This window comes from Musca domestica, unplaced genomic scaffold (assembly GCF_030504385.1).
Source record: "Musca domestica strain aabys unplaced genomic scaffold, Musca_domestica.polishedcontigs.V.1.1 159, whole genome shotgun sequence".
NCBI lineage: Eukaryota > Metazoa > Arthropoda > Insecta > Diptera > Muscidae > Musca > Musca domestica.
Window position 1 is genome coordinate 1,262,843 of NW_026712218.1, and position 24,420 is coordinate 1,287,262.

The following is a 24,420-nucleotide window of genomic DNA, read 5'->3' on the forward strand; positions in this document are numbered from 1 at the left end:
AGATTTACATAAGGGATATATTGATTTTACCCTACACCATGGAATGTAGGTTACATTAAATTTGTCTACAACCTCTAAGTATTCGCTGAAGACCCCAATGTGCACTAAATGACCAATATCAGTCCAAATGACCTGAACTTTGGCATATCCGACCGAATTCAGTCTAGAGGTAAGTACATCCAATTTGGAAAAAATCGTTTTAGATATAGCTTTAACTCCCATACATAGGTTTCAGCCGATTTGGGGTTTTAAGTCCCTCGCATGCGTAATATGCACCTCACAAGAATGATATTTGGTACGAGATAACTTATGAAGCTCAAAAATACCTCTGCCAAAAGATCGGTTTAGATTTATTTATAGCTTCGATAAGAATCTTCATCCGATTTTACGGTTATTGCTTACAATATATGTAAAATCAGCCCAAATTGAATAGATTTTTATACCCTACACCACATAGTGGTAAGGGTATTATGTCTTTGTGCATTTGTTTGTAACATGGGGAAGGAAACGAGATAGACCCATAGTTACTTTTGAGAACCTTCATAGAATCACTTTCTGAGTCGATTTATGCATGTCAGTCCGTCTGTCCATGTATTCTTGTGAACAAAATGCAGGTCGTATTTATTATCCGATTGAGATGAAATTTTCCAAACAATATTTTTTTTGGCCCAAGGACGAACCCTATTGAAATTGGTGAGAATCGGATCAAATTTAGATATAGCTCCCATATATATCTTCATCCGATTTCGGGTATAAATGTGCACCAAATGTCCACTATCAGTCCAAATTACCTGCATTTTGGCACACCCAACCGAGTTCGGCCTAGATGCAAGTATATCAAATTTGGAGAAAATCGGTTCGGGTTAATTGTGCACCAAATGGCCGATATAAGTCCAAATGGACTGAATTTTAGTACATCGGACCAGATTCAGCCTAGAAGCAAGTATATCAAATTTAGTGAAAATCGGTTCAGATATAGATATAGCAACCATATATATGTTTCATCCGATTTCAGGTTAATTGTGCACTAAATGGTCAATATCAGCCCAAATCACCTGAATTTTCGTACATAAGACCGAATTCAGTCTAGAAGCTAATACGTCAAATTTGGAGAAACCCGGTTCAGAGATAGCTATAGTTCGTAAAATGCACGATAGAATTAGATAGATTTTGATTTTGTACCAAATATCTCATATAGCTCTGAAATGCCCTGTATAAACCTTTTTACGAGAGCTCTACTAAATATGCATAGTGGTGTAGGGTATCATATAGTCGGCCCCGCCCGACTTTTGAGCTTTCCTTACTGGTTTTATATTCAACCGAATTTTACAATTCGGTGAAACTCGATCCGGTATATATATTGATCCAATATCTTTAATATAATCCTTATCGAAGTCATATCATGCACTATACAGCAATGTTATTTGGTTCAGAGTTGGTATGATCTACTTTACATAAATTCTCCATGTACACTTTTTTTGTTACGGGAGTTCTTCTAAATATGCATAGTGGCTTAGGGTCGGTACCGCCTGACTAGTCGTCACCTCCCCACTTTTGACCTTTTCTTACTGGTTCCTTTTCCGGGAATAATAATAAAATAATAGAAAAATGGTTACTTTTTACACCAAAGAGTCTTCAAAATCTTCCATTTGAAGTTTATTTGGAGGAGGAGTATATTAGTTGAACCATTGCACAATGGACCCACATCTATTTTTTTCTGTCCAAAACTATTTCAACGTTTTCACATGTAAACCCTAGAACTCTATCCCTTCACCCAATACCAAATTCAGTAAAATTTAGTACGCATATCCAAAATAAGCTACATCTACATCGTAGACACCATCAGTGATCCAGAATTAGAACCCCTCGGTACTTTCTGCATTTACAAAACAAACACCAGAATTCAACACCAGATTCCAAGAGAGGCTTTATTATCAAATTTCGGGGTTTCAGCTCTATTCCTTCACCCAATATCAACTTTAGTACTATTCGTACAATTACAGCATGCATTTCCATAAACACCTCCATATCTCTATTCCAGGTACCAATACGAACCTTAATATTAAATTTCAGAATCATATCTCTATCCCTTCACCCAATACCAATTATAGTACCATTCAGTACTCTTCATACAGTTATAATACATACTTCCGAAACCAACTCCAGTCTACCAGTCTACACATAAACAGCGACCTCTCAATAGATTTAAAATTTCTAGCACTATCTGTTCACCCAATACCAAATTTTGTACTATTTAGTACTATTCGTACGAATATAGGACGCATTTCCAAATCCTCTGCCAAATATCAAGCACAGATACAATCATTAATCTAAAATTTCATGATACTAGCTTCAGTCGTATCGTCTGGGCGGTGACGTTACCTACTTCCATTACATCTATGGGCCTACTCTTCCTGGTACTAAAAAAATTAATTACTTTTAGAATTCGAACATTTATATCAAATTTTATGCGAAATCATAAGAAAATATAGCTGACTTATTTCGCAAGTTATAACAGTTAAAAGTATTGAAAATTATAACCCTTTTTGGGTGAGGTACCCAAAGGGGTTCGCAGACATATATCATCTTCACAACAGAGGTTGCTTTAGCAAAAATGTTTGTATGTGTGAAATTTGAAGAAAGTTGGATATTTATTTCGCCTTCCTTGAGCGTTTTGCTTTTTAAAATCTTGAACCCCATGTGGGGGAAGTACCAGAAGAAATGTTCCAATGTCTACCATCTTAATAATAGACCTTGTGTTGATGGAAATATTGAGATGTAGCAAGTCCGAATGGAATCGATTGTTAATTTCGCGTTTTATGAGCCTAATGGATATTCGAAATTTTGACCCTTTGTGGGGGAGGTACGAGAAGGAGAGGACCGATATATCCCATCCTAACAGGAGATCTTGTGTTAGTAGAGATAGTGGGATGTGTGAAATGTGAAGAAAACCGGAAGCTTGACTCCGATTTTATAACCGTTTTGGTTATTCAAAACGTTGACCATTTGGAGGAGGTACATGAAGGATGGTTCGACCTCTATCATCTTTATAACAGATATTGTGCTGATAGAAATATTGAGATGTGCAAAGTTTGAATGGAATTTGATGTTAATTTCGCATTGTATGAGCTTTATGGATATTGAAAATGTTTACCCTTTTTAGGGGAAGTACCAGAAGGAGTGGACAAATATATTTCATATTCACACCATACCTTGGGTTAATAAAAATTTTGTGATGTGTGTACTTTGAAGGCATTCAGACTCTTACGTCACATTTTGTAAGAGTTATAATTATTCAAAAATTTGACCCTTTGTGTTGGAGGTACTTGACGGAGTGGACAGATTTTGTCCATTTTCGCATCTGAGCACTAATGCAACTATTAGAATTTGCAAAGTTGAAGCAACATTGGATTATCCTTTCCCTTTCTGTGCAGTAATTTTCATACCCTCCACCATAGTAGGGAGGGTATATTAAGTTTGTCATTCCGTTTGTAACACCTCGATATATACATGTTAGATCCCACAAAGAATATATATTCTTGATCAGCATGAAATTCTATGTCGATTTATCAATATCCGTCCGTCTGTCCGTCTGTGGAAATCACTCAAGCATCCGAACGAAATGAAGTAGGTTGATAAAATTTTACTCAAATGTGTATTATGTCTGCAGGACTTTGGTTTTGAAATTGGCCATGTAGGTCCGTCTTCGTATAGCCCCCATATAATGGCACCTCCCGATGTGCGGCATTTTTATGATTTTAGCGACATTATATGCCGGAATTGTTTCAAAATTAATATTTAAAGTTTGTAATAGATACAACGGCTTAAAACAGAAAATGGGCCATGTAGGTCCACGTCTTCGTATAGCCCCCATATAACGGTACCCCCCGATATTCGGTATTTTTAAGATTTCTGCGACATTTTTTACCGGAATTGTTTCAAATTTGGTATTTGAAGTTCGTAATGGGTACTACATCCTAAGACAGAAAATTGTCCTTGCAGGTCCACGTTTTATAACCACCATGGTACATCCCAATATTCGGTATTTTGATGATTTTAGCTACATTATAAGCAGATTTTTTTTTCAAGTTTCGCATTTGAATATTGTAAGAGCTTGTGACAAAAGTTGCCTATGCCGGTCCACGTCGTCGTATAGACCCTAATATACGGCTATATTCGGTATTTTTAAGATTTTAACAGAATTTCTAACGGATTTTATTTTATTTTATTTTATTTATTTATTTATTTATTTTTTTTTTTTTTTGAAAATTGTTCAATTTGTACCAAATGGTGGAGGGTATTCAAAGTTCGGCCCAGCCAAACTTACAGCTTTTTTTTTTTTTGAAAATTTCTAACTTTTATGGGAGAGATACAAGATGGAGTGGACCGATTTTCTCCGAACTCGATCTATGATATTAATATTACGATGTACCAAGTTTGGACCAAATCGGATACTCTTTCGAGAGTAATCGTGAGCACCAAACAGACAGACAGACGGATCGCTAGATAGACTCCAAATGTCCTGAAACTCATTTGGTCCAAAGAGACCTAGAGTCTAAATAACTGATCATGTGCTATTTTAGCCGTGGCTGAACTGTAAGGCTAAAGCTAATTTCAATAGGTGTTGGCTTTTAAACCCTGCCCGTCGCTCCAGAAAACAAACACCCAAACAGATACTTTTAGGTCGTTCGCATTACCTGAAGCATTGACTTTATTTCGATGCTATTGTTATTGGCAAAATAACAACCAACAACTACAGGGCAGTAAGCACATATATGGGAATATAGCAAATATAGAATATAGCAAACGATACAAATATTTAATTTCAATCAATAAAAAATCAAACCTATAAAAAGACACAAATCGTTTTCCAATGCACACATTTTAACTGGGCACGTGAAAGAGCTCAGTTTTGTAAAAAAAAAAAATATTTTTTCTAAAAATTGTAGTAAAATATAATGAAATTCTTGGTAGGTTGCACTCTAATTTTGGTATCCGTCCAGGGACAATATGTCTATGAGACAGCAGCTCAAACGGGCCAAATGCAACGTTTTGTGAAACCGCGGCAGGGAGCTTCGATCAAGTTTTGCTTGCCTTTGATGCTGATATTGGCGAGAGTGGTTTTGGCAACGCTAAGCCTCAAAGCAACAACTGCAAAAGCCAATGCTGTAAGTTTCGAGCGGCTGAATACAGCCCTGTAAAAATTTCCCTTTTTCCTCAAATAATAATTTTACTTCCATATCTGTGTTTCTTTTGATTGTTCCTTTAGTCTGTGGTACATCAATCGGCAATCGCATTGTTGGTGGCACACAGGTTCGCCAAAACAAATATCCCTGGACAGCCCAGTTGGTAAAAGGTCGCCATTATCCGCGTCTCTTCTGTGGTGGCTCTTTGATTAATGATCGCTATGTGTTGACTGCTGCCCATTGTGTCCACGGTAATCGTGATGAGATAACAATCCGCTTATTACAATTGGACAGATTATCCCGGGATCCTGGCATTACCAGAAAGGTGAGAAGTCATAACAATGATCATTGGGTATTCAGTTACGATAGTTACATAAATAAACCAGTTCTTCTGAAGGAGGATCAATAAATAAGAACTTTTGGAAGGAACTTCCACGCGAATATCTACAGATCTTCTATAAGAAGATCTACACATTTTTCTATGCGAAGGTCTACGGAAATACTTTTTAAAGACCAAGAAGATTTACAAATATTCTTTAAGAAGATATGCATATCAGATATATGAACACAATCTCTAGATCTCTCTAGAGAACTCTCTATATAAGATCCATAGATATTTCTGGGAAATCTGGGAAATCCTTCTTTAGAAGATCAATGGATCTTCTTTAAAAAAATCGAAATATTTTCTTAAGAATTATTTGAGATCTTGAGATATTCCTTGAGACGCTCCTAGAAAAGATTTTGTAACCTTCTTTGAGATGATTATGAGATCTTCCTTAAGAAGATTTTGAGATATTCTTTTAGAAAGTCTTGAGATGTTCCTTTAGAAGATCTTTAGATTATCTTGAGAATATCTCGAAATGTCTCCGAAGATTAACTGAGTAAATAGTGAAATGTTCCACGAAAAGATTTTCCTTGCAGAGGTCTTGAAATCTTCATTGAAAAGATTTTGAAATCTTCCTTGGGAAGATCTGCAGATATTTTTTGTTAGGACTCCGCGATCGATTTTGAGATTTTCCTGGAAAAGTCTTGAAATCTTCACATAGAAATTATCTTGAGATTTTATTTAAAAACCTTGAGAACTTCTTTGAGAAAATCTTGAGATATTCCTTGAGAAGATCTTCTTGAGATATTCCTTGAGAATATCTCGAACTCTTACAAAGGAAGATCTTGAAATTTTCCTTGAGGATAACCTGAAATCTTCTCTGAGAAGTTCATCCCTGGACATATATTTTGATCTTCCATGAGAAGTTCTTGAAATCTTCACTGGGAAGATATTGAGATCCTTTTTGAAACGATCTTCGGATCTTCCCTAAGAAGATCATGAGACCCGCCTTGAGAAGGTATAGTATTTTTCTGACAAAATCTTGATATATTCCCTGAGGAATACTTGAGATTTTACCCGAGAAGATCTTGAGATTTTAATTGAGAAGATCCTGAGGCCTTCCTTGAGAATATCTTCAGGCCTTTCTTGAGAAGATCTAAAGAAGATTTCCTTGGAGGTTCTTAAGGTCTAAAGAACTTTCTTGAGAGGATCTACCTGAAGGTCTGAAATCTTCCTCAAAAAGATCTGCTTTGAGAAGATTTTAATACCTCCTATGAGAATTTATTGTGATTTTTCATGAAAAATATTTGCTCATCTCTTCTGAATACGGAATGGTCATCAATTTAAAACTTTTAAAACTGTTTTTTTTTTTTTACTAAATTTTGTATATTTTTCCCACTTCAGGTTGTCCGGACCATTGTCCATCCCCAATATAATCCCAATACAATTGTCAATGACGTTGCCTTGTTGAAATTGGAATCCCCTGTAACATTTAATGATGAAATTCGTCCCGTATGTTTGCCAGATGCAAATCAAACCTATGATGGAAAAAATGCGATTGTTGCCGGTTGGGGTCTATTGAAGGAGGGTGGTCAAACATCGAACTATTTGCAAGAAGCCACCGTTCCAATTATTTCCAATCAAGAATGTCGTCTCACCAGATATAAGAACATAATTCAAGATGTTATGCTATGCGCTGGCTTGGTGAAATCGGGCGGCAAGGATGCCTGCCAAGGTGACGGTGGTGGTCCATTGATGGTTAACGAGGGTCGTTTCGCATTGGTTGGTATGTGTTTGGAAAAATGGAGAATAATTGAATTTTTTTGTTTTTATAATTATGTTCTATTTTGCCTCTTAGGTGTTGTTTCATTTGGCTATGGCTGCGGCCAGGCTAATGCTCCCGGTGTTTATGCTCGTGTTACCAAATTCTTGAGCTGGATTAAAACGAACACCAAGGATGGTTGTTACTGCAGTGCTTAATTCACATATGGAGATATATGAATCAAAGCGAATTGCCAAAATTTATAATTTATAAACTATAACAGTACGTATTTACGAAAGCAACACCAGATACCAAGAGATACCTTAATATCGAATTTCGGGATTTCAACTCTATACATTAAATCAATACCACATTTAGTAATATTTAGTATTTTTCGGACAATTATAGTACACATTTCCAAAACCACCTCCAAGTCTTAACCACAGATACCAACATGGACATCTTCATCAAATTCCAGACCTATCCCTTCATATTTGAGCCATAGCCAAATCTGAACCGATCTTGACAAAATTTGATGCACTTATTTCAAAGCTGTATTTGATATCTGGTAACAAAGATCATTGATACCAGATCCGAATCGGTTAAAACATATATAGGAGCTATAGCTATATTTGAACCGATTGAATTCAGTCGTAGATGCCAAAATTCAGTCCATTTGAGCTGATATTAGCCATTTCATGCACAATAAACCTGACATCAGATAAAGATATTTGTGGAGCTATATCCTAATCTGAATCGACTTCGATTATCACACGCCTACGCATCATGACTGATCCTTTTGCAAAATTTCAAGATCCTGGCTTGAGCCGTTTCGTATGGGCGTTGAATCTCTAATTTCACTTCTCTTTTATATATATAGATAGATGTAAGGTCGGTTAACTGAAAATCCCTAAAAATTTGGGACAGATGCCAAAGTCTCTTAAAAATTCGAGAAATTACAGATATAACATTTAAAATACCCATAATGCAGTGGGTTTTCGAAAATGGTGGACTACTCTAGACAATTTTTGCCAGGAATTTGTCTATATTTTCTTAAGTATTAAATTACAGAGACATCATCTGGAAAATATAAATAGGAACAGCAAGAATGGCAACAAGTAAATAAGCAGTAAGTTCGGCCTGGCCGAACTTTGAATACTCTCCACTATTTAGAACGAATTAGAAAATTTTCGAAAAAGATAACATTTGCCACAAATTCTGTTAAAATTTTAAAAATATCGAATATAGCCGTTATATTAGGGCCTGTACGACGTGCACCTACATAGTCATTGTTTGTCACAAGCCATTACCATATTCAATTTCGAAACTTGAAATAAACAGTAAATAATGTAGCCAAAATCATTAAAATACCGCTCATAGGGAGGTACCGTTATATAGGAGCTATACGAGGACCTGGACCTGCATAGACGATTTTCTGTCTTAGACTGTAGCATCCATTTCGAACTTCAAACACCAAATTTGAAACAATTCCGGTGAAAAATGTAGCTAAAATTATCAAAATACCGAATATCGGGAGGTATCGTTATATGGGGGCTATATGAAAACGTGGACCTACATGGCCCATTTTAACCGGCCTACTGGCAAAATAAACATGTGTGCAAAATTTTAGCCTTCTATCTCAATTCGTTTGAAAGATATCGTGATTACAACAGACAGACAGACAGGCAGACACACAGACAGACAGGCAGACAGACAGGCAGACAGACAGACGGACATGGCTAAAACGTATTAGAATTTTACGCTGATCCAGAATATATACTTTGTTGGTCTAAGATCCTTATTTCGATGAGTTACAAACGAAATGACAAAATTAATATACCCTCCATAGTATGGTGGAGGATATAAAAAATGGCCGGTGCTACTCTTGAGGCAAAAACCTTCAAAAAAGGAAAAGTATTGGAGGTTTTGAAGGTTACATGGCGACTAAAGTATATGCTGAACCTATACAAAGTATTTATTGCCCAGTAGAAATGCTACCCAATAAGAACCCGAAACATCAAATGGCGGTTGATTCCGTTGACAATTGAGGGAAAAACTTTCAAAATGTGGGAGCTAGGACAAATAGTGGATGGATCTTCATTATTTTATCATTGAGAATCAACAATTTTAAATTTTAGCTAATTTGGTTGAAAATGTCTCAGAAACCCTAAATATACCTAAAATCACGAGACGAATGTGGATCTGAATTGAGGGGTGGGGACTATACATTAACGAACGGCTCTCACACACGCCAACATGTTAACGGTCATCCGAGACTCGGACGACACAGGTCTGAAACTAGGTCCATTCGCTTTGTCCAATTTTGGCATACTCTTTCGGACAGTATCTGACGAATAAATTGCCATTAAAACGTGTTCGTCTGTATAGACATAAGCCACTAATATTGCCTCACCAGAAATTGTCTAAAAGCGTTAAATCACACTACCTGGAGGCCAAGCGACCAATCCGGAACGTGAAATAAGATGTTCATTAAACTCGCCTCTCAATAAGTCCACTGCTTCGCGTGCTGTGTTGAGTGAGAAGCAACCAAAACACACTGGACACGATCTTCTCCCTGACAATTAAAACAATAATAATTTTTATGACTGTTCGGATTGTTGTGATTCCCTCATAAATCCATTCTTTATTATATTTATATTTCCTCATACTACAGAAGTACTTTTTTCGGAGTAGACACGAAAAAACCACCATTACTCATTCACCATCCATAACATTACCTCTTTCTATGAAAAACCACCATTTAAAACCCCGTGAATTATCACTCAGAAAGATACCATTCCTTCCCTATAGCTGTGGCATATTTGCCATAATCAGTCTACCTTTATATTTTTTACAAAAATATTAATTTCACAAAATAATTATTATTACTTACGTAAATCTTCTTTTGTTTATAGCGTATTTCCAGATTTCTCAGTATTGTGTACTCTTGCAGTTCGCCCAACGTTATCATATCCTCAACACCATTCTGTGATGTCAAATGCATTGCCTTGACAATATCTGCATTTTGTACCCAATACTGTTTGCCATAGTCGTCGGTAACTAGGGTACGATTTTTATCTGTGCGAACGACACGTGCTCCAAAGGGGATTGCAAATTCACTATCTCCAACCTGTTGCGATTTGACCCATACATATTCAGCCTGGAAACACACAAAAAAGTGGTATTTATTGTAGATAATAAATGAATAAATTGATAAAAGCTTTAAAAAATTGTGTACATTCTAAAAAAAAAAAACAATTACGATGTTGAGTGATTATTTTGTAAAAACGTGTATCGAGGGATATTTTGAAATCTATGTGGCGTTTAAATTAATAAAAAAAATATTATATCTGTGAATCTTAAATCATTTGTATATAATCATGCTTTGATGGCAACTCCTGATTAGGTATTAAGAATGGATTGTCATAGAATTGAAACATGTAGATTTTATAGCGGAAAATGTAGTACAATAATTTTAAAAAAATAATTTGATTTGGTCCTGAATTCAAACGTGTCCCACTTTAAACTACAAATGCCAGTAAGACCGTTTGAATAATGCTGTTAAACTTTTCAAAAAACCATAAACTGGGTGAGGACGTTGAATGGGGGTCATACAAAAGCGGGAACCTCTATAGACAATTTTATGCTGCAAAGATTTTCATCTTCCAAATCTTCTTAAATACCAAATTTGAAACAGTGATAAATTTGATTTGGATTATCAAAATACCGAATATCGGTGGTATCGGAGCTAGAACCCATTATGATCTACGAATATCAATTTTTAGGCAAATCCGTGGAAAAATGTGGCGAAAATCATTAATATATCGAAAATCGGGAGGTACCGTTATATGGCGACTATACCAAAAGGCGGACTGATATATCTCATTTTCAATACTAACGATCCTAGGCACAATGCAAATTGTTCTGCCAAATTTTGAAGCTTTGCGTCAAATAATGTGGGCTGTATCGTGATCGGACAGACAGACGGGCATCGCTAAATCGGCTTACAATTTTATGCTGATTATGAATATATATTTTATGGGGTCTATGACCAATATTTAGGGATGTTAAAAACGGAACCTCTTTTTTAAGGTGGAGGGTATAAAAATACTTGGACAGAAGAACAGATATGTATAAATCTTTGGTGATCATCAAGAATAACTATGGGCTCATTTCGTTGCTATTCGCAAACAAAATGCGCATAGGTATAAAATATATTTTAAGATAGGAGCGACAACCTCAGAAATATACAGACTTCCTGCCTAAAACTAAATTTACTATGAGGAAGTAGTTTGCGTTCTTAGTGAATAAAAACTCTCTCTTTGGAAAAATGGTTAACATTGGTCCCATTTAACGATACCTCATGTTACTATACCGGGCAAGGCTTAAAGGTTAACCCAACAAATACAGACTTCTGCATTCAAATTTAAGGTGAGTAGGTCGAAACTCTCAGGCGTACAGCGAGCAGCTTCAATTCTAATCACAGGCGCATCAGAAAGTACACCTTAAGCAGCCATTAATGTAATGCTAAACATCGATCCGGTCGAACTTGTTATACAGTACCAAGCTGCACGAAGTTCGATAAGACTGTCCAAACAGAAAATGCTGCATACGACACATCAGGATAATGCCAGTTTGTTGAACTTTCAAAGAGCTAAAGATAACATTAATACCGTTCCTGAACGGAAGAGCATTGCGATACTGATTCCAAGCAGAGGTGGAGGAAAATGCATTGTTTCCGACAGAGATCTTTGCCAGCATGAAAGCGGCAGAATTGATTAAAACTATGGAGGATGAAATTACTGAACCGTTGACTATTTATGTGAATAGTCATAGTTATAAGGCTATTGAGTCTTCTCCGATTCATTGTAATACTAAAGAAAATAAGAATACAATTCGAATTCAACCTAGAATAAAATGCTTTCAACTTGGAGAAAATCGATTAAGATATAGCTATATCTCTTATAAATTTATATGTATATTAGTGTTTCAGTCCCTCACATTCGTAATTATATTATATCTAGATCGACTCAAATTTGGATATAGTTTCCATATACATCTTCATCCAATTTCATAGTTATTGTGCACCAAATATGTAATATCAACACAAATTGGATGGATTTGTGCAAATGCAATTGGAAGTAAATTCGACATTTGGTAAAATTCTGTTCCCATATATCTACAGCTTTTATATATTTTTTCAATTTTTTCAAATTATAACTGAACGAAAGCTACTCAAAAAAGGTTCGTAGTTGTATGATCTACTTCACATAAATTCCCAATATAAAAAGTGGTATAGGGGATCATACAGTCGGCCCGCCAGATTTTTGAAATTGACCTTAGATATGACTTCTTATCAATTATCTGTCAAACAAATCATGTTTATAAAAGTATTTATCAAAACCAACAGACTTTTCGACAATAAAGAGTATTTCTAGATATATGTATTCCGTGCGCTTTTAATACCCTATACCACATAGTGGTAAAGGTATTATGTCTTTGTGCATTGGTTACTGAGTCGCTTTATGCATGTCAATCCATCCGTCTATCAATGTATTTCTGTGAACAAAATGCAGGTCTCATTTATTATCCGATTGAAATGAAATTTCCAAACAATACTTGTTTGGCCCAAGGACGTGTTAATTATGCACCAAATAGAAGCAAGTACACTAAATTTGGCAAATCGGTTCAGGTATAGCTACAGATCCCATATATATATATATATATATATATATATATATATATATATATATATATATATATATATATATATATATATATATATATATATATATATATATATATATATATATATATATATATATGCGTAATATTCACTCCACGAGAACTGAATTTCATCCTAGAAATCAGTACTTCAAATTCGGTGTAAATCGGTTCAGATATAGCTATAGCTCCTGTCTGTCTGTCTGTCCGTCTGTCTGTCCGTCTGTCTTCACGCTATCTTTCGAATTCGAATGAATTGAGATAGATGGCTAAAATTTTGCACACATGCTTATTTTTCCAGTAGGCAGGTTAAATTCGTAAATGTGCCATGTAGGTCCACGCTTTCATATAGCCCCCATATAACGGGACCTCCCTATATTCGGTATTTTGATTATTTTAGCGACATTATTCACCGGAATTGCTTCAAAATTGGTATTTGAAGTTCGTTATGTGAACTACAGTCTGTGACAGAAAGTTGTCTGTGCAGGTCCAGGTCTTCGTATAGGCCCTATATTCCTATTTTCCTCCCTATATTCGGTATTTTGACGATTTTAGGTACAATAGCCACCGAAATTTTTTGAGATGTGGTATTTGAAGTTCGTAATGGATGCTACAGCCTGTGACAGAAAATTGTATGCTGGTCCAGGTCTTCGCACAGCTCCAATTTTTGATGATTTTAGCTACATTATTCACCGTTTATTTTAAGTTTCGAATCTGAATATGGTAATGGCTTATGACAAACGATGCCTATGTATGTCCACGTCGTATAGACCCCAATATAACGTCTATATTCGGTATTTTTAAAATTTTAAAAGAATTTTTTAAGGATTTTATTTTTTAAAAATTTCCAAATTCGTTGCAAATAGTGGAGGGTATTAAAAGTTCGGCCCGGCCGAACTTACTGCTTTTTAACTTGTTGGTATCAGATATTATATACAGCTCTGAAATAAGTGTATTAAATTTTGTCAAGATCTGATATAGCTCCCATATACATCTTCAACCGATTTCGGGTTAATTGTGCACCAAATAGCTAATATCAGTCCAAATGGCTTGAATTTTGGCATATACCAACGAATTCAGTCTAGAAGAAAGTACATTAAATTTGGTTCAGATAAAGCTATAGCCCTCTTACCATCGCTCGTTACCGTGACACTGGTATTGTAGCCCGACGTCAAGGAAATGGACGGAAGAAAACAGCAACATCAGCAGAAATGGTTCGAAAAGTAAAGAAGCGACTTGATCGAAACCCACGTCGCAGTGGCCGAAAAATGGCTGGGCATATCGCAAGTCAGTGGTAAAGTCATTAAAATTCCAAAAAGTGCAAGAACTTATACTGCAACTTTTGGCCGAAAGTGGTGAACTGGCGAATTTGGTATTCTCCGAAGAGAAAACATTCGTTGTCCAGCAGTTTGTAAACAAACAAAATTATCGTGTTTACTTGTCAAAGAGGTCAGCTGAAGATATGGTGTGGGCTGCCATAACAGCCGATGGTCGTTCTCCACTCGTATTAATCACCTGTGGCATCAGAATAAATGCCGAATATTATCGCGAAAATATTCTGGAGGGTGCATTAAAGCCTTGGACACGCAAACATTTTGGCCGCAGACCTTGGGCATTCCAACAGGACTCATCACTATTGCACTCAGCACGCGCCAACCAAGAATGGTTACAAAATGAGGTTCCTCGCTTCATTTCGAGCGCACAATGACCACCAAAATCTCCGGATACCAATCCGTTGAATAATTGTGACTGGAAAATTTTGGAAAGCAAGGTTAGCACTAAAAAGTACCAAAGTGTCGATCACCGCAAGCAAGCGCTTCTCCGGGTGAGTGACCAATTCGAACAAATCTAAATTTATTCTAAAATTTGATGCTGTTTCTGACATTTTTTGCTTTCATTCATAAAAATTAAAAAAAAAAATGTTATGGTGTTTGGCTTTATTGCAGTTTTTTTTTTCTTATCTCACCCTGTATACACTTTATGGGGTCTAAAATAAACATAATATATCCTCAATACCATGGTGGAGGGTTAAAAAAAGAGCTAGATAATTTAATAATATTAGTAGATGATTAAGCTCTTGAAAACATACATGAAACTCTTAAATTTCGGATCAAGAAAGTGGACCGTGTCATCTAGTATTTTGTATGATATCGGAGAAAATTCAAAATTAAATCAAAATCACTACTAAACTAATAAGTTTATCGAGGAATTGTTGCCAAAGTTGGCCTCTTTATCTAACCTTATATAGGGCTTAACCTTAATAATCTATTAAACAGAATCTGCATCCGTACAAAAGTTACAGACTTTAGGGACAGTAGGGGATATTATAGATCTAGATGGGTATGTTTTATGCGCTTTTTGCCTTTATGCAATATTTCAAAACACGGCACTTACAAGATACCTTCACTGGCTATAATTTCCATATATCAATTTTTTTTTAATTTCCAGTGATATAATTTTTATGATGTCAGTACTAATTCACACACATTAAAATATCAAGAAAATTCGGGAATGTTTTATTTGTATTATAAAACCTTTGGAATTTTTAGTGATAAATTTTCCAAGTTAAAACGTGTTGATTTCTATGTCTAACACCATTATAATATTTTTTATTTCTTTATTATTATGTTAAAATGTTTTATTTTGCTTTGGAGGTGAAGGATCTTTGTTATCTGTGTTTTTTTTTTTTTTTTTTTGTCAAGCACTAACATTGATAACATAATTACCCATCCATTCGTGCGACAGTGCGACAGACAACGGTATTCTTTTTCATATCGTTATCTCCAGCTGATATGTATGTTGGGCCGTTCTTCCCACCTCAGATAAGATTATGTTATAGACATGCAGGTAATGGTTATCAATGAAACCCTCAAAAAAAGTTTGAGTTTTTTTTTTAATTTTTTTCGTGTTCAGGCCAAACTGTTTTATTATCTTCTGATTTATGACTTTGGAATCTAAGTAAATAATAATAAAATTTATAGGTGAAGTGTAATCGTTTGACTACGTGGTTTAGGATCAAAGCATTTGGTGTGCCCTTGTTTTTGTTATTTACTCGAAAATTATGTGATAATTTCTATATTTACTGTGATTATCATTAGTTCACACTCATGGTGATGACTTCATCATGATTATGGCAAAATAGAAAATTAATTTTTTGGTTAATTTGCAAAAAACAGGTTGATGAACATGTGTCGCCGGGAGAGCTATCTATTTAATAGTTGATTGATTGTTGATTGACCGATTCATTACTTGCCAGTTAAAGGTGAATCATCGCCACTTAACAAATCGCGTAGGGTATTAGCGCTTAACTGATGCGATTTGGCATATTTTAAAGAGTTTAGTCCAATTTATCAAACATGGATAGTTCTCCGACTGTTTTTAAAAGCTTTGAAGACTTCAGTTCCTGATTTGGTTCAAAATGGGGGTAATATTGGCCCACTCTCTAAAAATGGTATTACATTCCATGTTGTTCTTTAGGCAGTGCAAATGAAATCGACCTTTGCCATGTTTTCAGCGAAACAACAATACTTTGCGCATTTCTCTTAGCAACCTTGCATTCTAAAGCTTTCTATTTCTTATTGAAAATTTTATGACAGCTGATATCGAATTTTATTTATTTATTTATTTATTTTTTTTTTTTTTTTTTTGGAATTTCTTAATATCTTTGCTTGGTTCGTGGAAATTTGTGTACATAAGCATTAAGAAAGTATAAATACATTGGGGTCTGACGCACTTAATTGATTGCTAATTAAAAGTTTAAACATGATAACAATGGTTTTATTGAACCAATGTCGTGGAAAGCGGAAGGGACCATATAATAACGAAATTTTTCATTAGTTTTCGACTGTAGAAAAGTTGTAAATATCATATTCATGTAGAAAAAGAACAGTGTTGGCTTTGTTTGTGCGGGATACCATAGTATTTTGTTGTTGCAAAATGGTCAGGCTTAATCCTATTATTGTTGTTTTTATAAAAACAACGTTTGTTTATTTGTGGAGAACGATGGTAATGTTTACCAGGGGGTAAGGTAGGGAATACCTAGGTTTCGGAAAGAGTCTGGGTTATTCTCCAAGAAGTTATTTTAAAAATAACTTCTATGACAAAAACATTTTTTTACCCAGGTGACGAGATCGTAAACTCAATAGAAGAGGAAAGAGGAAATGTTTAGAAGTGCGGTTGTGTTATAATATACACTCTTGAAATACATCTGCGAAATCTCATCAAAATCCGTACAGATTTAGATGTACCTCAGAAATATATGAACCTGTAAGTAAAATTCTAGATTCCTTCCAACAAGTCATGTTAGGGATTTTGTACCCAAAAACACAATTTGTTCAGTTAGACAAAAAGATTTTATAAAAACTTCAAATAGGACCAGTAAGGAAAGCTCAAAAGTCGGGCGGGGCCGACTATATGATACCCTACACCACTAGCATATTTAGTAGAGCTCTCGTAAAAAGGTTTATACAGGGCATTTCAGAGCTCTATGAGATATTTGGTACAAAATCAAAATCTATCTAATTCTATCGTGCATTTTACGAACTATAGCTATCTCTGAACCGGGTTTCTCCAAATTTTACGTATTAGCTTCTAGACTGGTGATTTGGGCTGATATTGACCATTTAGTGCACATTTAACCCGAAATCGGATGAAGATATATATGAGAGCTATATCCAAATCTGAACCGATTTCGATAAAATTTAAAACAGCTATTCCTGTGCTCTATCTAATACCTGGTACCAAATATCACGGTTGTGGAGTGAATATTACGAATGTATGGGACTAAAACTCTAAATCGGATGAAACATATATATGGTTGCTATATCTATATCTGAACCGATTTTCACCAAATTTGATATACTTGCTTCTAGGCTGAATTTGGTCCGATGTACTAAAATTCAGTCCATTTGGACTTATATCGGCCATTTGGTGCACAATTAACCCGAAATCGGATGAAGATCTATATGGGAGCTATATCCAAATCTGAATCGATTTCGATAAAATTACAAACAGCTATTTCTGGGCTGTATCTTATATCTGGTGCCAAATATCATTCTTGTGGAGTGCATATTACGAATGTGAGAGGCTTAAACACCAAATCGGATGAAAGATATATATGGGAGCTATAGCTATATCTGAACCGATTTTCTCCAAATTTGATATACTTGCTTCTAGGCCGAACTCGGTTGGGTGTGCCAAAATTCAGGTAATTTGGACTGATAGTGGACATTTGGTGCACATTAACCCGAAATCGGATGAATATATATATGGGAGCTATAGCTGTTTCTGAACCGATTTTCTCCAAATTTGTTGTATTTGCTTTAAGGCTAATCTCGGTCACATGTGCCAAAATTCGGGCCATTTGGGCTGATATTGGCCATTTGGTGGTCAATTAATCCGAAATCGGATGAAGATATATATGGGAGCTATATCCAAATCTGAACCGATTTCGATAAAATTTAAAACAGCTATTTCTGTGCTCCATCTAATACCTGGTACCAAATATCACGGTTGTGGAGTGCATAGTAGGAATGTGAGGGACTTAAAGATCAAATCGGATGAAAGATATATGGGAGCTATAGCTATATCTGAACCGATTTTCTCCAAATTTGATATACTTGCTTCTAGGCCGAACTCGGTTGGGTGTGCCAAAATTCAGGTAATTTGGACTGATAGTGGATATTTGGTGCACATTTAACCCGAAATCGGATGAAGATATATATGGGAGCTATATCTAAATTTGATCCGATTCTCACCAATTTCAATAGGGTTCGTCCTTGGGCCAAAAAAATATTGTTTGGAAAATTTCATCTCAATCGGATAATAAATGCGACCTGCATTTTGTTCACAAGAATACATGGACAGACGGACGGACGGACAGACGGACTGACATGCATAAATCGACTCAGAAAGTGATTCTATGAAGGTTCTCAAAAGTAACTATGGGTCTATCTCGTTTCCTTCTCCATGTTACAAACAAATGCACAAAGACATAATACCCTTACCACTATGTGGTGTAGGGTATAAAAATGTTTAGCGTTGCTTCCAAAAAGTCTTCAAAATCTTTAATTTTAAAGCTAACAGAGGTGAATACTGGTAAACCCTTTGCACAATGGAACCACATCCAATTTTCTGCCCAAAACTAGTTCAACGTTTCCATATGCAATCCCTAGAAACCATCGGTGACCACAATAACACATTTTAGAATTTCAGATCTGTCCGTTCCAAACCACCTTCATATCTCAACATATACCAACATAAGCTTCAAATCATTATCAAATTTGAGGATTCCAGTCCTATCACTTTACCCAATAACCAATTTCGATGCATTTCCAAGCCACCGCCAAAATTAAAACACAGATACCATCCTAAATATCAAAATACAGAATTTTATCAAAATTGTGTTTATTTGGTATTTACGTACAATTATAGTACATATTTCGTAACCACCTCCAATTTTTTTCAAAACCACCTCCAGCAGCACCGACCCTAATATCAAATTTAAGATTTCAAGCACTATATCTTCATCCAATTCAAAATTGCACCAAATATAGTACTATTCAGTACTTTTCATGGACTTGTAGTACACATTTCCAAAACCACATCTTTATCACAAACCAACCACCAATAGGGACCCTAATACAAACATTTAATGTAACCATCTTCTTCCGTTCACCTAGAATTGATACTCATATCAATTTTCAAGATTTTGCCACGATCCGTCCACATAATTCCAAATGGCACTGTATGGCACGTATGGTTAGAATTTAGATACAAAAAACCCTTTAGTTTGTCTATCCTACACAACATGAAAGACTCTCACACCAAATTTCACTATATTCCTTCTACAAATACCAAAGTTAATACTATTTAGTACTTTTCCTACTTTTTTACAATCTGACAGTATGCACAAAATGTAATCCTAATACCAAAAATTTAGACTTTCTACTCAATCTTTTACCCAAATACCAAATTTAGTACCATTAAGTACTTTTTAGTATGTATTTCCAAAACCAACCCCACTCACTCACATTGATTCTAATATCAAAATTGAGGTTTCCAGCAGTATCCGTTCACGCAATACCAAATTTTAGTAACATTTAGTGCTTTTCGTACGCTCTTAACCCTCTTAACCCTTCTCCAAAAGAGACATAAAATACCAACATTTTAAGTTTCCAAATCAATTCTTTCAGCCAAAATCAAATTGAACTATTAAATAAGGTTGCATTTCTTAAAACACCTACTTATATCAACACTACCTCCCAAACTTCATTTTATGTCAAACATTTTAGCTCCATTCATGCACAAAATACAAAAAGGTACGCAATTTAAAGATTTTTGGTACTTTTAGTACATCTCCAAAAACACAGCAATATCTCAACGCTACACACCAATATTCACCTACATGCAAAATTTCAAAAGTCTAGTCTCAGCCTTATCAGCTGGACCTGGATGAATTAGTCAGTCCGTCACTCATTACACCCTCAGCCATGGTGGTATAGGTCATTTGATATGACCAAAACGTGCCTAATCGAAATTACGGCGTTATACCATATGTCTCTTTGGACCAAATCCGTTTCAGGATTTCCATCCGTCTCTCTGACTGCCTGGCCGGTGCTCACGATAACTCTCGAAGGGAGTACCCGATTTGGTCCAAACTTTGTACATCGCAATACTATTGTCAAACTTAGATCGAGTTCGAAAATGGGCAACATCGGTCTTCTCTTTCTGGTACCTACCACACAAAACTTCAAGATTTTCATAGACAAGTTAAAATATATTATATATATATATATATATATATATATATATTTCCTTCACTTTATATGATATATTTAATGTTAGATATACCGGGCCGAGATTCACCCGATGGAAAAATTAGGTTTAATATGAAAATATCTATCCAATATGGGCTGATATGACATATGTGGTGTATCTGATGTCCGGTATCAAAAATCATATCAGGGCATATTGCGCGTATGAGGGACTTTAACACCAAATCGGATGAAACATATATATGTGAGCTATAGCTGTATCTGAACAGATTTTCACCAAAATCTTATGCGCTAGCTTTTAGACTGAATTCCGTCGGAAGTGCAAAAATTCTGTTAATTTGGGCTGATATTGGTCATTTGGTGGACAATTAACCCGAAATTGGTTGAAGATATATATGGGAGCTATATCCAAATATGAATCGATCTGAATCGACAAAATTTTAAACACTTATTTCAGAGCTGTATCTGATATCTGGTACCAAAGGTAATTGTTGTGGAGTGCATATTACGCATGTGAGGGACCTTACCCTTACCACTATGTGTTGTAGGGTATAAATATTGGTATACCCCAACATCACACCAAATCTTGTGTTAGTAGAAATAATTGGATGTATGATATTTGAAGTTAACCGGCTGCATATTTCGAATGTTATGCTCGTTTTGATTATTTTAAATGTTGACCCTTTCTGGGGAGGTACCAGAAGAAATGGTCCAATATCCACCATTTTTATAACAGTTTTGTTATTGATGAAAATATTGAGATGTGATTAGTTTGAATGGAATCGGATGTTAATTTCGCGTTTTATGAGCTTTGTGGATATTAAAAATTTGGACCCTTTGTGGGGGAGGTACCAAAAAGAGTGGACAGATATTTCCCATCTTCCCACCAGAATTTGGTTTAATAAAGATATTGTGATGTGTGTTATTTAAAGATGGTCGGACTCTTATATCGCATGTTATTATAGTTGTAATTATTCAACATTTGACCCTTTATGGGGGAGGTACAATATTGTCCATTTTCGCACCTTTCCTAATATTCATGCAAATTTTAGGATTTGCCAAGTTGGAGCAAAATCGGAAATTGCGACCTTCTTTAGGGGTGGTACCAGAATGAGTGGACCGATATTGTTCATCTCCGAACTCGATCTAAATTTGATAATAATATTACGATGTTCCAAAATTGAAACTGATTTGATACTCCCTCCGAAAGTTATCGTGCACACCAGTCAGACAGGCAGTCGGACAGACATCGCTAGATCGACTCAAAATGTCCTGAAACGGATTTGGTCCAGAGACCTAGGGTCGATAACCGTTATTTCGATGAGGCACGTTGATGTATACTCAAATGATATATACTCTCTCTAGCCATATAACTGAGGATATACATTTCTACCAACACAAGATCTGGTAGGAAGATGGAAGATATATCGGACCACTCCTTCTGGTACCTCCTCACAAGAGCTCAAATTTTTGTTTAATCTGATGTATTCACGTCACAAATAAAGCTTCATATTTTTTGCCATAACATATTTTGTTGCCACCTATGTTTTTTTCCGAAAAATGTTGTACCAAAAGACGTTGTAGAATATTAATCACCCACAATGATAAACAATTGCATGTCACTTTTGTAAACACCCTCAATATCAAAGGTTACTTTCATCATAACAGTGTTTTAACTTGGCCACCTTAACGTTAGCATTAGTCAACATTCCATTGAGTAATCAATGTGTTTAGTTGAAGTTTCGATTTCTCACACCCGAGAGAATGAGAGACGATTTTTTTTTTGTCATAAAAAATATTGTTTTTTTTTATCACAAAACAGCGGAAAATGTTGTTGATAAGGAAATAAAACAACAGGAATAATCAATAACTATAAATGCCACATCACTAACGGGTGGAGTGTTTTATGAAAGTTTATTACTATTTAAAAAAATCACTTGATTTTTTTTTTTGCAAAAAAATGAAAGTTTGAAAATGCACTCACATGATCACTTTTAAAATCCGCCATTATTGGTGATGGTTTTCTTTTTTCTAGGTGTATTTCAACTTGGATCTGTGTTATTAAAATTATGTTGGCATAACTATTTTGGCAAGTTACCACTTATTTTTCGTTGAGTATTTATTTTATTATTTAATAATAATTATTTTTGCTTTATAAATATTTTATTATAATAATTTTCGGTTTAATATTCCCCACTTATTTTTTTTTTTTTGTTTTTTTTTTTTTTGGCACTTGTAATATTATTTTGTTACAAAATTTTATTATTAACACGACGCTGGCGCTGCTCTTATCTTTTATTTCATGTTAACAAAAGTTTACTTTCTTCTTTATAACGAAAACGTTTGGTTTTTTTAGTTACTTTACTCCAAAACACGTTTATATTGTTTGCCGTCTTTTTTGCGAATAACCCTCCGGACAATTGAAAAGTTCTTACCAACCTGACCCAGTCATAAATATTAATAAATAATATCTACCACCCGCCAAACCCCATCTCTTTACACTCTCTGACTCTCTATCTTTCTACGGTCTTATTTCATTGTCAATATCAACGGCTGATATCTCAAATATCATTTCTAATACAAACACACCGAAAAGAAGTGTCAATAGGGCTCCCAATGGTATGCGGAGAATAAACAATGACAGCAACATGCATAGATTCTTACTCACCTGTAGAGTACATTACTCTCGGCACTCTACAGCTTTGATAAGGCACTTGCTGTAGATACCAGACATTCATTGATACAATGCTTAAGTGTTCCATACACAAGTTTTCTTCAAGTTGAGTTTATAGCAGTATCAGCTGGCGCGGTCGCGTTGCCGGCCCGTAGTTTTAGTCTTTAATGCATAGTTTTTAAAGCATAAGTATTTTCAGCCACAGGTTTTAATTTGAGAGTTTAAAACCTAAATAATAAATCACATGTATTAAAAAGTATATATTAACTGTTTTTAATAGCCCATCTACCCCCAAATTAGCCTAAACACACATTTTAAGCCAAATCGATTCGAAAATATACTCAAAACTATTTCCGCGAAGAGGTCTTCTACCCCCTTAGAAGCTAAGATGTCAAATAAGGGTAAAATCAATTGAAAATGGGACCAAGATGCTGGAAATAGCCGAAATCAGCGGACACCTTCATATAAGGGTTATACCAAAGCATGGTCCTATTCTTATAATTATTTGAAAGAATGTGTTGTTCTTCCTAAATCTCAATTTACCAACATTTGAGGAATTTTAAAGGGGCTACATCATTTGAGGGTCTACATCAATTTAGACCGACCTGATACATATTTTGTACAACTGATTCTTCATGAAACCCCTAGGACTTTTTAAATTTAAAACTCTATCGTTACGAAGTATAGATCAAAATATTTGAGGCCCTTTGTGTTTGGTTCAGCTATACCGTAAAACGTTTGACCCAAAACCGCTTTTGGGATTTTTATCTATCAACCAAACAATTTTCCAAGCGTAATTTCCCGCGAGTTCACCAAATTTAATATGCATCTTTCAGACTTAGAACATATTATTCTTAGGAGTATTGATGTTACAAAAGGAATATATTTGTTCTCATTTAAACATATCCATCACATAATATTATCTCCCAATATTCGTCGACCAAATGTGCTCTAAATTTTTGGTATTTCGAAGG

At 35.2% G+C, this 24,420-nt stretch overlaps 2 protein-coding genes across 2 annotated transcripts in view; one reads left to right on the top strand and one right to left on the bottom strand.

The window, feature by feature from the left end:
• Positions 1–22,979, bottom strand: part of LOC109612329 (myosin-VIIa) — a 60,666-nt gene extending 37,687 nt beyond the window's left edge. Inside the window, exons 1-2 of the mRNA XM_059119903.1 lie at positions 22,757–22,979; positions 10,167–10,433 (exon numbers count right to left, since the gene is read on the bottom strand). Of these exons, the coding sequence (XP_058975886.1) occupies positions 10,167–10,433; positions 22,757–22,780 (291 nt within the window). The 5' untranslated portion in view covers positions 22,781–22,979. The remainder of the gene's footprint in view (positions 1–10,166; positions 10,434–22,756) is intronic.
• On the top strand, positions 39–10,319 carry LOC131801345 (transmembrane protease serine 3-like). The gene is made up of 5 exons (XM_059119892.1): positions 39–45; positions 5,270–5,511; positions 6,916–7,297; positions 7,370–7,555; positions 10,189–10,319. Exons 1-4 carry the CDS (start codon positions 39–41, stop codon positions 7,489–7,491), a joined length of 753 nt encoding a protein of 250 aa, XP_058975875.1. The 3' UTR covers positions 7,492–7,555; positions 10,189–10,319.
• Positions 22,980–24,420: the final 1,441 nt, after the last annotated feature.

Coding starts and splice junctions, on each gene's coding strand:
- LOC131801345 (XM_059119892.1), top strand. Junction 5,512..6,915: donor ATCCTGGCATTACCAGAAAG/GTGAGAAGTCAT, acceptor TTCCCACTTCAG/GTTGTCCGGACCATTGTCCA. Junction 7,298..7,369: donor GGGTCGTTTCGCATTGGTTG/GTATGTGTTTGG, acceptor TTTGCCTCTTAG/GTGTTGTTTCATTTGGCTAT.